This window comes from Myotis nattereri (assembly GCF_964212035.1).
Source record: "Myotis nattereri genome assembly, chromosome: 16".
NCBI classification, from domain to species: domain Eukaryota; kingdom Metazoa; phylum Chordata; class Mammalia; order Chiroptera; family Vespertilionidae; genus Myotis; species Myotis nattereri.
Window position 1 is genome coordinate 21,557,806 of NC_138091.1, and position 15,363 is coordinate 21,573,168.

Here is a 15,363-nt window from a genome sequence, read left to right on the forward strand (position 1 = left end):
CGCCCAGCTCCTGGGCCGGGCCTGCCCGCCCCGCCTTCCTCTCCTCCTCTGCCTCCTCCCCGCTCGGTCCGTGGCGCTTCAGAGCCCCCGCCCCTTCCCCCAACAGTGGGGGCGGGGGCCCGAGGGCGGTCCTCCTGGCCGCCCTCCCAGCCCCGGGGCCGGTGTGGGGTCCCGCTCAGGCGGCTCTGGCCCCTTTCAGACGAGTCCAACCCGAGTGCCTGCCTCCGCCCCCTTTCTGACCGCGGAGGTGACTGTTCCCCCATTGCCTCCGTCTTCTCAGACCGGCTCGTGGGTCCCGAGCCGCCAGGAGACGCGTGAAGGAGGGGCGCTGGGGTCTGGCGGAGACCCCGGCATGTATCGTTCCCCGAGGAATCCTCCCCTCCCCAGGCCCGTCATCTGTTGAGCGTTGGAGAGAAGGAACCGGGGACATTGAGGAAGGCTGACTAGCTTGGCACTCCCCCTTGCCGAACTTTCCCCCCCAAGGCAGGCTCCTGACGATGGGCCACTGGAAGGGGTCCAGGACCTCAGAGAGTCGGCTCTCCTCGGGGTGGGCCTTGGCGTGTGTGGGAGCTGTTTTTCTCAGAGAAAATGCTCAACTGGCAAGTTCAGGTCTCCAGCCCCACCAGGAAAGCGCCCAGGGAAGGTTCTAGTGTCTCCCCGCCCCTTTGTTAGGCAGCGCACTTGTGTAGAATGGTAGCGAGGCTTCTGCAGACCTGTGGCCCAAGCCTGTGAGGCTGGTTCTCATGGGTCGACTGAATTGGATTTATTCAGGTTCTTTTCTCCCTCTTCCCCTTCTCTCCACTTCACCTAAGTTACAAAGGCTGCTGAGGGTGAGCTGTTCTGGAGTTAAACTGCTTTGCTTTATTCAGACTTGGAACAGTCTTTTAAACTTCTGAGAACACCGTAGCAGTAAAACATCAAGGTGGTTTTTTTTTTTTCCTGTTCTGTTTTGTTATACACATAGGTGTACATTTCTATTATATGTTTGTTTACATTGGTGTTTCTAGAACAGTAGTAGGATTTTATATAGCATTTCATGTTATGTACCCTGTAATCTCACTAATTCCTGTCACTTTTCCACGGAAAGCTTTAGTAGCTATTTGTAGTAGTCGTCCCCCTGAATAGATAAAGATAACAGGCACAAAAAATAGAGACTTGCTTATGTGTCATTAAGTAAGTTCATGGGGCCCAGACAGCGGTTTTTGAAGTCCTGTGCTCTTATTCTTGGGTGCCCCAGTCTTTGGTATTTTTGAGAGCCTGTCACAATATTCCCATCATCTTCCAGGGAAAGCTTCCTTATGGAACTTTTTCCTTCTCATATTCCATCATCATAGTAGCACTTGGTCTCAGTATTCTAATGATGATAGTCTGAGCAGTATTTGCTTGGAATGACTCTGTTGGCTACCGTTAGAGAGTTGGTGAGCATGAGTGGAGTTGAAGAATGTGAAAGAAACTGCTTCCAGTTTGCTTCGGCAGGAGGTATATGATTGGGTAATTGGTAGCCTAAAGAAGAAGATTGTTCTGGCCAAGTCAAAATCGACTTGCCATTTTTTTCTCCAGGGATGTCCAGACCATGGTTGTTATGCATATCCCACTTTTACTTCTTTCCTACTGGTATGTTAAAAGGACTTAGCCATCCTGGAAAAACGTTAGAGGCAGAAGAAAAGACTAAGATGGATTTGAGGGCTCTATAATAGAGAGCAGCCTGTTGCTGAAATGGTTGGAGATCTTTTATTCCGACAGTAATGGGGAAGTTTAGGGTCTTGGGGATCTGAATATGACTTGAGTAACACTATTTTTTTTCTTGTTTCCTTACTTCAGGTGTAGGTAACTCCAACACAATTAAGTTCTTTTTAAAATATTTATTATCTTTGTTGTTGAAAGTATTACAGTTGTACCCTTTTATTTCCCCATTGACCTTCTCCCTGCTCCCACTTCCTCCCTTTTTTTAAAAAAAAATTTATCTTTATTGTTGAGAAAAAGCAACCAAGTTTATTGCTAGGTTTAAAAGAAAGAAAAAAGGTTTTTTTAAAACAAGCAAACAAACTATCTTTATTGTTGAAAGTATTATAGATGTCCACTCTCCCACCACTCCCCATTAGCCCCCTCCACTCTGCCCCCGCCCCCTCCCCAGGCCTTCACTGCACTATTGTCTGTTTCCATGAGTTCACAGTTAAGTTCTTAGCTTTGTCAGTTGCTGAACAAATATTGTAGACTTAGTAGAATTTCTGTTTCTGCAGGAATTTCCTTCCTTGTTAATCAATAATAACATTTTAAAAGTTTTATTTATTTTAGAGAGACGGGGGGGGGGGGAGAAACTTCGATTTGTCGTTCCACTTATTTATGCATTTATTCATTGATACTTGTATGTGCCCCACAACCTTGGTGTATCGGGGACAACGCTCACCAACTGAGCTACCCAGCCAGGACCAATAATAGCATTTTGATGTGTAATTCTTGCTTGACTTTTCTGTTACTTCACCAGAATGACATTTTACCCCCTTCCCACCTTCTTTATTCTTTTCTTCTACTCTTTCCTCCCCAATACTCTCCAACATCACAGAAATCATGAAGGAGCCCAGGCAACGCAAAGATAATAGACGCCCTGATCTGGAAATCTATAAGCCTGGTCTTTCACGACTAAGGAATAAACCTAAAATCAAAGAACCCTCTGGGAGTGATGAATTTAAGGATGAAATTGTTAATGATAAAGATTCTTCAGCTGTTGGAAATGGTACACAGCTCATCAAAGATGTCTGCAAGGAACTCGACAACCAACAGCAAAATGATCCTGTAGACCCAGAAAATATTCGGGCACAGGAGTCCTCTCCTAGAATTGCTGGACAAGAGGATCGAAGTCTAAGAATTATCAAGAAAACAAAGAAACCTGACATGCAGATCTATCAGCCTGGAAGGCGTATGCAGACTCTTACCAAAGAATCTACTAGCAGGATGGATGAGGAAGAAATCCTCAACCAGGTAGAACAACTGAAAGTAGAGGAAGATGAATGTAGGGAGCAAATGAAAGAGGAAGTTGTGAATAAACCAGACAAAAATGAGATACAAAAGAGCCTAAATTGTGACAGAGTAAGGGCTGCAAAGGGAGAAAAAGGAAAGAGGATTGAAAAGGGGGAGGGGATGAAGAAAGTGAATGAAGACCCAGCACAGGGGAAGCCTGGTTCTGCAAAGCGCTATTCCCGCTCAGACAAACGAAGGAACCGCTACCGCACTTGCAGTACCAGCTCAGCTGGTAGCAACAACAGTGCTGAGGGGTCTGGCCTGACTGATAATGGATGTCGCCGCCGCCGCCAGGATAGGACCAAGTTGAGGTCACGACTGAAGAAGCAAGTGTCTATGTCCTCAACTGACTCCTTAGATGAGGACAGAATTGATGAGTCTGATGGGCCCAGGAGGAGCTCAGAAAGGAAGAAACATTTAGAAAGAAACTGTTCGGGCCGTGGGGAGGGAGAGCAGAAAAGCAACGGTAAAGAAAATCGAGGCACTCTTCGTGTCACTTTTGATGCAGAAACCATGAACAAAGACTCCCCCATAGTGAGGCCAGCTAGAGAGGATGTGGATAGGTTAAAGCCTGATAAAGGCTTGAGCAGTGGGGGCAAAGGCTCTGAGAAGCAGGAGTCCAAAAACCTGAAACAAGAACTTCGGGGTCGTGGCCGTGGCATTCTGATTCTGCCTGCCCATACTACCCTAACTGTCAATTCAGCTGGTTCTCCAGAGTCTACACCTTTGGGACCTCGGCTATTATTTGGATCTGGTAGTAAGGGATCTCGGAGTTGGGGCCGAGGAGGCACCACTCGACGATTGTGGGACCCAAACAATCCTGATCAGAAACCTGCTCTAAAGAGCCAGACACCCCAGCTACATTTCTTGGACACTGATGATGAAGTCAGCCCTACATCTTGGGGTGACTCACGCCAGGCCCAAGCATCTTACTATAAGTTTCAAAACTCTGACAACCCTTATTACTACCCCCGGACACCAGGCCCTGCCTCCCAGTATCCTTATACAGGCTATAGCCCTCTGCAGTACCCAGTGGGCCCTACAAATGGTGTGTACCCAGGACCTTACTACCCAGGCTACCCGACTCCATCAGGACAATATGTTTGTAGTCCTCTCCCTGCCAACACCATGAGTCCTGAGGAGATGGAGCAGCACATGAGGAACATGCAGCAACAAGAACTACATAGGCTTCTCCGGGTGGCTGATAACCAGGAACTGCAGCTCAGCAACCTGCTCTCCAGGGACCGCATCAGTCCTGAGGGCCTGGAAAAGATGGCTCAGCTTAGGTATGGTGTATTCCATCCTGGCTAGAAGGAAATGGGGATAAGCTGGGAGGTGTATAGGCTCCTATGGCTGAGGAAAGTAGAAAACTTATTAGGTAAGCTACTGGGTGTTATCTCCCTTTCACATTGATTTTTGTAAGGAAGGGACAATTGAAAAAAACAAAATTTTGTTTCTAGTCTTAGAAATTATTATACTTCCCACTTTCTCTTTAAGAAAAAAAAAAATTAACCTTAAGAGAACATGGAATCTGGAAATGGAAAAGGACTTTCCAGAATGCCAAGAAATGAACACCATAAAACTTGTGGTGAAGATCTTATGTCAGCTGTTAAATTTAGGTTCAGGCATATGGGGAAAAACTACTTTCCTAGACATAACTGTTTTTAAAATGGCATTATAGTGTGCAGAATGGAGGCTAGAATGAGTATTATACATGATGGCATTTTGGATTTCCTGTTAAGAAATTTAATTTGCAAAAAGCTCAAATCTTGAGTCTTGCCTTTTCTGTGGTGTATTTGGAGCTAGAAGTTGCATGTATTTTATTCCAGAGCTGAACTGCTGCAGCTATATGAGCGCTGTATTCTGTTAGATATTGAGTTCTCTGATAATCAGAATGTGGATCAGATCCTGTGGAAGAATGCTTTCTATCAGGTGATTGAGAAGTTCAGGCAGCTTCTCAAGGATCCGAACGTTGATAACCCAGAACAGATTCGGAACAGACTGTTGGAACTCTTGGATGAGGTAAACCATCATTTTTTGTCCACAGGAAAAAGACTTCAGCATGCTGTAGTTGTGATGGATTTTTACCACATGAAATACTACATAACAGAACATTGACCAAAAAACTGTATGCTCTTTTCTTGGGTTTAGGCCTACCTTACTCCTGTTGCTTCCTTGAGACCATAACTTACAATTGGAATTAGTTCCGAGCTTGGAAGCTTTCTGAAGATCTTAACCAGGGGTTGTGGGGATGGGAGGGTGGGGAAAAGAGTGTGTGTGTAGGTGTTCATATCTTTAAAATCATGGAGTGGCTTATGCTATGAGTTTATGTTTTGCTTAGTTAGTGCTGTATATGCTCCCCTTTATATCAGATGACTGAGCATTAGTAGAACTGTGAAAAGGTCACTTGCCCAAGTTTCTGGTGGGTAGATTGGGTTAGAACTGCCTGATTCAGCTTATTTTTTAATTCCTTATTTTTTTCTCTTTACAGGGTAGTGACTTCTTTGATAGTTTGCTTCAAAAGCTCCAGGTTACTTACAAGTTCAAACTGGAGGACTACATGGATGGTCTTGCCATTCGTAGCAAGCCATTACGCAAGACAGTAAGCCAGTTTCTTTATCCTAAATTTATTCATTTATTTAGTAAGCATTTATCTAGTGTTAGTTATGTGCTAGGCACTGTGCTGGGTGTTAAGGTTACAAAAGTGAAAGATACAGCCGATTGGGGTTACAGGGCAATTAAATCAATTATTGTCATGTGATATATTCTTAGAAGTGGGATTACTGGGTCAAATGGGAGTTCCATTTTTAATTTTTTGAGGAAACTTCATACTGTTTTCCACAGTGGCTGCACCAGTCTGCATTCCCACCAGCAGTGCACGAGGGTTCTTTTCTTTCCGCGTCCTTGCCAGCACTTGTTGTTTGTTGATTTGTTGATGATAGCCATTCTGACAGGTGTGAGATGGCACCTCATTGTTGTTTTGATTTGCATTAGTGACTCTGAGCATGTTTTCATATGTCTCTTGGCCTTCTGTATGTCCTCTTTCGAAAAGTGTCTATTTAGGTACTTTGCTCATTTTTTGATTGGATTATCTTCCTTTTTTAAAGTTGTATGAGTTCCCTGTAAATTTTGGAGATGAAACCCTTATTGGAGATAACATTGGCAAATATGTTCTCCCATGCAGTGGGCTTTCTTGTTGTTTTGTTGATGGTTTCTTTTGCCGTGCAGAAGCTTTTTATTTTGATGTAGTCCCATTTGTTTATTTTCTCCTTAGTTCCATTGTCCTAGGAGCTATATCGGTAAAGATATTGCTATGACATATGTCTGATATTTTGCTGCCTATGGATTCTTCTAAGATTTTTATGGTTTCCTGTCTATGTTTAAGTCCTTTATCCATTTTGAGTTTATTTTTGTGTATGGTGTACGTTCTAGTTGCATTTTTTTTGCATGTATCTGTCCAATTTTCCCAACACCATTTATTGAAGAGACTGTCTTGACTCCATTGTATGTTCTTGCCTCTTTTGTCAAATATTAATTGAGCATAAGGGCTTGGGTTGACTTCTGGATTCTCTGTAATGTTCCATTTGTCTATATGTCTGTTCTTGTGCCAGTACCAGGCAGTTTTGAGAACAGTGGCTTTGAAATATAGCTTGAAATCTGGTATTGTGATCCCTCCAACTTTGTTGTTCTTTCTCAGGATCGCTGCAGCTATTCAGTGATCCATATGAATTTTTGGAGAGTTTGTTCTAGGTCTGTGAAATTTGCTGTTGGTATTTTAATGGGGATTGCATTGAATTTATAGATAGCTTTGGGTAGTATGGACATTTTAATGATGTTGATTCTACCAATCCATGAACATGGTATATTCTTCCATTTGTTTATGTCTTCCTCTATCTCTTATTTCAATTTCCTGTAGTTTTCCGAGTATAGGTTTTTTACCTCCTTAGTTAAGTTTATTCCTAAGTATCTTAATTTTTGTGTTGTAATGATAAGTGGAATTTTTTTTTGTTTCTGTGAGTTCATTATTGGTGTATAAAAAAGCCATAGACTTCTGGGTGTTTTGTATGCTTTTTATTTCTTCTTATTGTCTGATTACTGTTGCTAGCACTTGCAGTACTATGTCGAACAGGAGTGATGAAAGTTGGCATCCCTGTCTTGTTCCTGTTCTTAGGGGAAATGGTTTTAGTTTTTGCCCATTGAGTATGATGTTGGCTGTAGGTTTGTCATATAAGGCTTTTATTATGTTGAGGTATAATCCCTCTATTTCCATTTTGCTGAGAGTTTTTATCAAGAAACAGTGTTGGATTTTGTCAAATGCTTTTTCTGCATCAATGATATGTGATTTTTGTCTCTCAATACGTTTATTGATTTGCAGATATTTTACCAGCTTTGCATCCCCGGAATAATTCCCACTTGGTCATGGTGTATGATCTTTCTAAAGTAATGCTGGATCTGATTTGCTAGAATTTGAGGATTTTAGCATCTATGTTCAGCAGGTATATTGCCCTGTAATCCTCTCTCTTTGTAGTGTCTTTATCTAGTTTTGGGATTAGGGTAATTCTGGCTTCATAGAAAGAGCTTGGAAGTGTGCCTTCCTCTTGAATTTTCTGGAATAGTCTGAGAAGGATAGGTTTTAGGTCTTTGAATGTTTGGTAAAAGTCCCCCTATGAAGCTGTATGGACCAGGGCTTTTGTTTGTTGGAAGTTTTTTGATTATTGCTTCAATTTCATCAGTAGTTATCAGTCTATTCAGGTTTTTTTATTCTTCCTGATTGAGTTTTTGAAGATTGTATTTTTTTAGGAATATGTTCATTTTGTCTAGGTTGTCCAGTTGGAGTAGAGTTGTTTGTAGTATTTTTTTAAAAAATATATTTCTTTATTGATTTCATAGAGGAAGGGAGAAGGAGAGAGAGACGGAAACATCAATGATGAGAGAGAATCACTGATCGGCTGCCTCCTGCACGCCCCCCATTGGGGACCAAGCCTGCAACCCAGGCATGTGCCCTTGGCTGGAATCGAACCCGGGACCCTTCAGTCCGCAGGCTGACGCTTTATCCACTGAACCAAGTCGGCTAGGGCTGTAGTATTTTTTAATAATACTTTGTATGTCTGTGGGGTCAGTTCTTACTTCACCTCTTTCTTTTCTGATTTTGTTTATTTGGGTCCTCTCTCTTTGTTTCTTGGTGAGCCTGGTTAGAGGTTTAGCAGTCTTGTTTATCCTTTCAAAGAACTCTTGGTTTTATTGATCTTTTGTATTGGCTTTATTTATTTATTTATTTATTTATTTATTTATTTTGGTTTCTGTGTCATTTATTTCAGCTCTGATCTTTATTCGTTCTTTCTGCTTACTCTGGGCTTTTCTTGTTGCTCTCTAATTCTTTGAGTTGTAGGGTTAGATAATTTATTACCATTTTTTCTCGTTTTCTGAGATAGGCTTGTAGAGCTATGAACTTCGCTCTCAGGACTGCTTTCACTGTGTCCCATAAATTTTGAATTGTTGTTTTCGTTGTCATTTGTTCCCAGGATGCTTTTAATTTCTTCTTTGATCTCTTTGGTAACCCAATCATTGTTTAATAGCATGCTATTCAGCCTCTAAGTGTTTGATTTTTTAAAATGGTTTGTATTGTAGTTATAAGTACTATGATGGTACATATACAGTGTCGAAGGGGCATAGGAGGAAGTGGATCTGATTTATTTTTATTTATTTTAAAGTTTTTAAAAAATTAAACATGTTTTTTATTGATTTCAGAGAGAGGAAGGGGGAAGGAGAGAGTGATAGAAACATAAATGATGAAAGAGAATCATTGATCGGGTGCCTTCTGCATGCCCCCTACTGAGGATTGGGCCCACAACCCCGGCATGTGCCATGACTAGGAAACGAACCATAACCTCCTGGTTCTTGGTTAGATGCTCAACCACTGAGCAACACTGGCTGGGCAGAAGTAGATCTGATTTAGATGGATAGGGTCAAGGAAGGCTTTATAGAGACTGTCAAGTTGAGTTTCGAAACATGAGTAACATCAGAGGGGCAGTTTCAATGCAGGGCACAGTGAGAGAGAATCAAACCTTGTTGGAAAAGTGGAAGAAGTTCAATATGCTGGTGTATGTAATGTGGAATTGGGCTGTACAGGAGATAAAGCTAATGAAGTAGAAAGGGATAGATCATAAAATCTTGCTGGAGAGTTTTTTGGTTTTTTTTTCCTCTTTTTTTAAAAATTTTTTAAAAAAAATATATTTTATTGATTTTTTACAGAGAGGAAGGGAGAGAGATAGAGAGCTAGAAACATCGATGAGAGAGAAACATCGATCAGCTGCCTCCTGCACATCTCCCACTGGGGATATGCCCACAACCCAGGTACATGCCCTTGACCGGAATCGAACCTGGGACCTTTCAGTCCGCAGGCCGACGCTCTATCCACTGAGCCAAACCGGTTTCGGCATCTCTCTCTTTTTTTTTTTTTTTTTTTATTGCTTAAAGTATTACAAAGAGTATTACGTATGTCTCCTTTTTTTTTCCCCCGCCCTTGACAATCCCCTGGCCTCCCCTACCCCCCAGTGTCTTATGTCCATTGGTTATGCTTATATGCATGATGCTGGAGAGTTTTGACTTTATTCTGAAAGCACTGAGGAAACATTGATTGATTTCTAACAAATGGATATCATAGATTCATTTTTACAGCCAGTCGTTCTGGGAAATAGATGAGTTTGGGCAAGAGTGGAGGTAGGAGAGTCAAGTTGTGGCCCTGAATGAAGGTAGAGATATTGGAGGTAGAAAAGAGGAAACAGATTAGAAGAATATAAGGAAAATAGACTTGGACTACTGGATAATTTGGTGTGACTGATGAGATTAGAGACATGAGGAGTCTAGATCATCTCCCAGTTTGTGGCCTAGGAGAGTGGGTGGAAAGTAAAAGGGTAGTTCAGTTTTGGATATGTTTAGGTGGAGGAGCTTGAAAATGAACAAATGAATATTCTGGTCAGTCTGGAGCTCAGGACAAAGAGGTGGGCTGGTGATATAGATGGAGGAGTCATCAATATATAGTTGATAATTGAAGCAGAAATTGGGAGACGGAATGGCTGGACAGAGAGTTCGATTATCAGATTTCAAGGTGGTGGATAAAATTGTCAAGTGCTATAGAGTCGTCAAATACTAAGATTCCTAAAAAGTGTTCATTGAATTGGATGACGTTATCACCCACCAGTTATTTTAATTGGAGAGGATGGAAGCCAGATTGTAGTAAATGAGAAGTGGGGTAGTACATATAATGAGAGTAATATAGGCCATTCTTTTTAAGAGTCTTGGCTATGAAGGCAAGGAGGGGAGATAGTATTAAAAGAGAACATAGTCTCAAGAGAACTTTGTTTCTTTTTAAGCTGTGAGATACTGGAGCATATTTATGTGTAGAGAAGAAAGTGCCAGGGGAAAAGGAAGAGATTAAAAGATTCATTTGAGAAAGGGGTGCGATTTATGGAGTAACGGCTTCTTCTTGCCTTTCTGCTCCTTCTGATGAATTACTATGCGTAAGCTCTATTACTAATCGGCAAGTATTTGGGTCCCTCCTACATGCCAGGTGCCATTCTAGGCACACACAATTAATTCAGTGTGAAACAAGAAAGCCATGATCCCAGCTCTTAAAGTTTAGAATTTGATTAGGGGTGAGTGCAGATGTTGGATTAGTAATTGCAGATGCAGTGACTTCTGCAAAGGATTTTGTGTGTGTGTGTGTGTGTGTGTGTGTGTGTGTGTGTGTTTTGGGGCGGGGGGACGGGGGGGGAGGCGGTATACACTGTAAAAGGGCTTAGAGCAGTGGTTCTCAACCTTCCTAATGCCGTGACCCTTAATACAGTTCCTCATGTTGTGGTGACCCCCAAACATAAAATTATTTTCGTTGCTACTTCATAACTGTAATTTTGCTACTGTTATGAATCGTAATGTAAATATCTGATATGCAGGATGTATTTTCATTGTTACAAATTGAACATAATTAAAGCATAGTGATTAATCACAAAAACAATATGTAATTATATGTGTGTTTTCTGATGGTCTTAGGAGACCCCTGTGAAAGGGTCGTTCGACCCCCGGGTTGAGAACCGCTGGCTTAGAGGATCATGGAGGGCTGAGGCTAAACACCTGAGGCATTAGCTAGGTGAAGGGGTATGTGAAGATGCAAGAACTACAACATTCTAGAGATTGGGAACAATATATGTGAAGGTCCTGAAGTGGGAAAGAGCATGGTGTGTTAGCGGGACTGAGAAGTCTAGTTTGATATGGCACAGAGAATAAGGGGGGTAATGGTGCTGAATAAATGAGCAGAGGCTTGATCATCTAGGATTTCATTGCGAGGATAGTGGAGAGACTTTGGCAGTTTTTTTTCTTCCCCTCATTGAGACGGCAAAGTGGCTGTAGTATGGAGATATAACTAGTTTTCTTGGTGCTTAATCAGTTAAATACCAAGGGTTTTTAGTGTTCATTCATATAATGTGTAGGATAGTCAGGACTCTGAAGGTGGATGACAGTGATATATAACTTTGCTGAGGCACATGTTTGAGTTATGTATTAGGAGGCTGGTGTGCAAGGAGCTAGTTATTTAGCTAGTAAATGAGCCTTCCTGAGGGTTCGTTATGTACTTGCCTTGAAGCTTTGTTTTTTGTTCAGGGACACCGTAATTTCTTATGTGTGGGGTGGAGTGGAATTACATGTTATGAAGTGATGTTCCTCAGTGAGGTTTTTAGGTTGGGCACATGTCTTAGGATTGCTGAGGGTTTACTCTGTTGTAATATACATACACACACAAACACACACACACACTCATCTATCATCCATCTATCTATCTATAAAAGCCTAAGTGACCGAACGACCGGTCAACTGGTCAGTGCGCACCCACAGCCAATCTCTTGCGGCCCCTCCTCCTGCCAACCTCCTGCGGCCCTGATTGGCCTCAATCGCCGGCCAAGCCAAGGGACCCCACCCATGCATGAATTCGTGCACCAGGTCTCTAGTCCTCCTATATAATAAAAGGCTAATATGCAAATCAACTGAGCGGCAGAATGACTGGTCGCTATGACACACACTGACCACAAGGGGGCAGACATTCAACGCAGGAGCTGTCCCCCAGTGGTCAGTGTGCTCCCACAGGGGGAGTTCTGTTCAGCCAGAAGCTGGGCTCACAGCTGGGGAGCGCAGTGGTGGTGGCGGGAGCCTCTCCCGCTTCCGCGGCAACACTAAAGATGTCCTACTGATGGCTTAGGCCTGCTCCCTATGCCATCAGTCAGACATCCCCCGAGGGCTCCTGGACTGCGAGAGGGCACAGGCCAGGCTGAGGCCCCCCCCTCTTCCCGCCCGAGTGCACAGATTTTGTGCACTAGGCCTCTAGTATGTATGTAACTACACAGTCCTGGCACATTTGGTAAAGGGTAACTTACTGTTTAGGGAACTGTTATTTTGCAAAGGGGATGTAATGCAGTAACACAATGTGGTGATATTAACAGTTTGAGGCGAGAAAGAGAACAGTAAGTAATTGTCTTAATATTTGTATATCACTTTATTTTTTTATTTATTGATTTGAGAGAAACATCAAAAAATTAAGAAAATATTTTTATTGATTTCAGAGAGGAAGGAAGAGGGAGAGATACAAACATAAATGATGAGACTCATTGATTGCCTGCCTCCTGAATGCCCCCTACTGGGGATCGAGGCATGTTCCCTGACCAGGAATCAAACTGGGGTTAAACATCAATTTTTGTTGTTCCACTTACTTATGCATTCCTGGGTTGATTCTTGTATGTGCCCTGACTGGGCATTGAACCCACAACCTTGGCATATCGGGATGACACTCTAACCAACTAAGCTATCCAGCCAGGGTCTGTATATCGCTTTAAAATTTGTGAAGTATTTTATATTTATTTCCTTCAATTACCCTATGGAATAGGTGTTTTTTACATTCAAATGAAGAAACTGAGTCCCAAAAACCTACTTAAGATCACACAACTATTACATGGAGAGTCAGGCCTCCTGACTCTTAGTTTCAGAATATTTTCTTCCATTTGCCTGGGACTTGAAATAAGAATGAGCTCCTCTCGCCCTCGCTAGGTGGCTTAGTTTGTTGGAGTATCATCCCATACACCACAAGGTTGCAGGCTCAATTTCCGGTCAGGGCACATACCTAGGTTTCAGGTTTGATCCTTAGTCAGGGCGTGTATGGGAGGCAGCCAATCAATGTTTCTCTCTCACATTGATGTGCTTGCCTCCCTTTGCCTCTCTCTTCTCCCTTCTCCTCTCTCTGAAATTAATAAAAACAAATCCTTGGGTGAGGATTAAAAAAAAAAAATGGCCCCTCTTCCTTCTGTTACTTTTTCTCAGTAAATTTTTTTTATCACACTGTTGGCTATTTTCTTTTTGCTAGTCAAGGTTAGACTTGAAAACTTTTTACTTTGTTGAGGACTACTAGTGCCTTGATGCTGCTCTGTCATTTTGGCCCCTTCCCTGTACTTTGGGGTTGAAGTTAGAGTTTCTTGGGTATGCTATTAACTGATTATTTTTCCTGAAGGTAAAATATGCCTTGATCAGTGCCCAGCGATGTATGATTTGTCAAGGAGATATTGCTAGGTATCGGGAACAAGCCAATGACACAACAAACTACGGGAAAGCACGCAGGTACTTTTGCCTCTTGTTCATTTGCTTCTCTCCCTGTGTGGCTTTAAGCTAAGCCCTATTAAGAGCAATGGGTTACCTGAGCTTCTATACGGATGTCCTTCAGGTGTCCTTTTTGGTCTCTTTAGCCAAACTTTACCACTTCAGGGTTACATCTAACAGTAAAGCTTATGTCTTAAGTAGTAAGGACTATCATGTGATGAATTGGGAAAGGGTTGATATGGGACTAGCATTTTTAAAACTTTTTTTTTATTCCAGTTGGTACCTGAAGGCCCAGCACATTGCTCCCAAGAATGGGCGCCCCTATAACCAGCTGGCTCTGCTGGCAGTGTATACGGTAAGAAATCCTCTGGAGAGGGGAAGAATTTTGCAGGCAGTATCTTAGAAATACAGATTTTGACAGCATCGGCTTCTGGAGCTAGATTTCATCTATTTAGCTAGAATACAAAGTATATTCCCTTATGTCTTCCATCCTCAAGCTTCTTTTGTTACTGTTACTTTTAGAGATAAGTTGTCAGGGATCTATACTTCATCTACTTTCATTGCAATTAAGTTCCCTGGGGAATGTTCATGCTCCAGCCAAAGCACTGTTTTTGACCAAGGCTTCTGCTCTGAATCTTGCCTTGCTTCCCTTCCCTATCTCGTTGAACTAGGTTACTTATTTCTGGAAGGAAAATAAAGCTCCCTTTCCCTTTCCCTCTTAAAGTCCTCAAGTAGCCCCAGGTACTCAGATCCTTGTTTCCTTTCTTTAGATCATTCCCTTATTCCTCTTAGCTTTTCACCTAAGGAGTCTCCTTAGCAGAAACACAGTAAATGCCAAATCATACTTCTCTGGATCTTACCAAACTCCTCTAAGTGTGGCTCTAACAGAGAACCTTGGGATCTGACAGCTTCTAGTGAGGAAGCTGAAGGAAGGAGAAAGGGTGGGGACCAATGGTAGGTACCAAAGGTTCTAGTACAGCCGTGGGCAAACTACGGCCCACGGGCCGGATCCAGACCGTTTGAAATGAATAAAACTAAAAAAAAAAAAAGACCGTACCCTTTTATGTAATGATGTTTACTTTGAATTTATATTAGTTCACACAAACACTCCATCCATGCTTTTGTTCCGGCCCTCCGGTCCAGTTTAAGAACCCATTGTGGCCCTCGAGTCAAAAAGTTTGCCCACCCCTGTTCTAGTATAAGAAGCAGCTAACAAGATCATTATCAGGGAGAGTTTTGTTAATGCTGTAATTCATTGCTGTTAATTCATTGCCCAAATAATGTTTTAGTTAGTAATTTTTATTCCCCTTTATTTCACAAAAGATTCAAAGACATGCCTAATAATTATGGATTGAAATTATTAAGTAATGTGGTTTACTGATACACTCCTTCAGAATAGATTGAATCTCTCTTCACTTTTTACCTCCTTCCTGTTCTCTTTGTTGTTTTTGTTTGTTGATTTGTTGGTTTTTTCTTTCAGCGGGGCTTTTATGGGGAAGCTTGAGCACAGTCCAAGGAACTATCTTCATTTGAATGAGGTCATTTCCAGGCCGTGGTGGAAGGCCTGAAGATAGATACTTCTTTGGAAGTGTTACTGGTGGTGAAATTGGGCCTTGGTTCTTGAGATGAGCAAAGAAAGATTTCAGAGCCAAGAACTCAAATTATAAGAGGAAGTTTATTTAGAAAGTTTCAGAGGTAGTAGAACTGAGCTAG

The 15,363-nt window shown here is 42.2% G+C and overlaps 1 protein-coding gene across 1 annotated transcript in view; it reads left to right on the top strand.

Annotated features, from left to right (window-relative positions):
- The window catches only part of SMG6 (SMG6 nonsense mediated mRNA decay factor), a 214,777-nt gene that overhangs the window by 334 nt on the left and 199,080 nt on the right, over positions 1-15,363 (top strand). Inside the window, exons 2-6 of the mRNA XM_081109365.1 lie at positions 2,564-4,304; positions 4,848-5,040; positions 5,510-5,620; positions 13,565-13,671; positions 13,927-14,005. Of these exons, the coding sequence (XP_080965491.1) occupies positions 2,564-4,304; positions 4,848-5,040; positions 5,510-5,620; positions 13,565-13,671; positions 13,927-14,005 (2,231 nt within the window). The remainder of the gene's footprint in view (positions 1-2,563; positions 4,305-4,847; positions 5,041-5,509; positions 5,621-13,564; positions 13,672-13,926; positions 14,006-15,363) is intronic.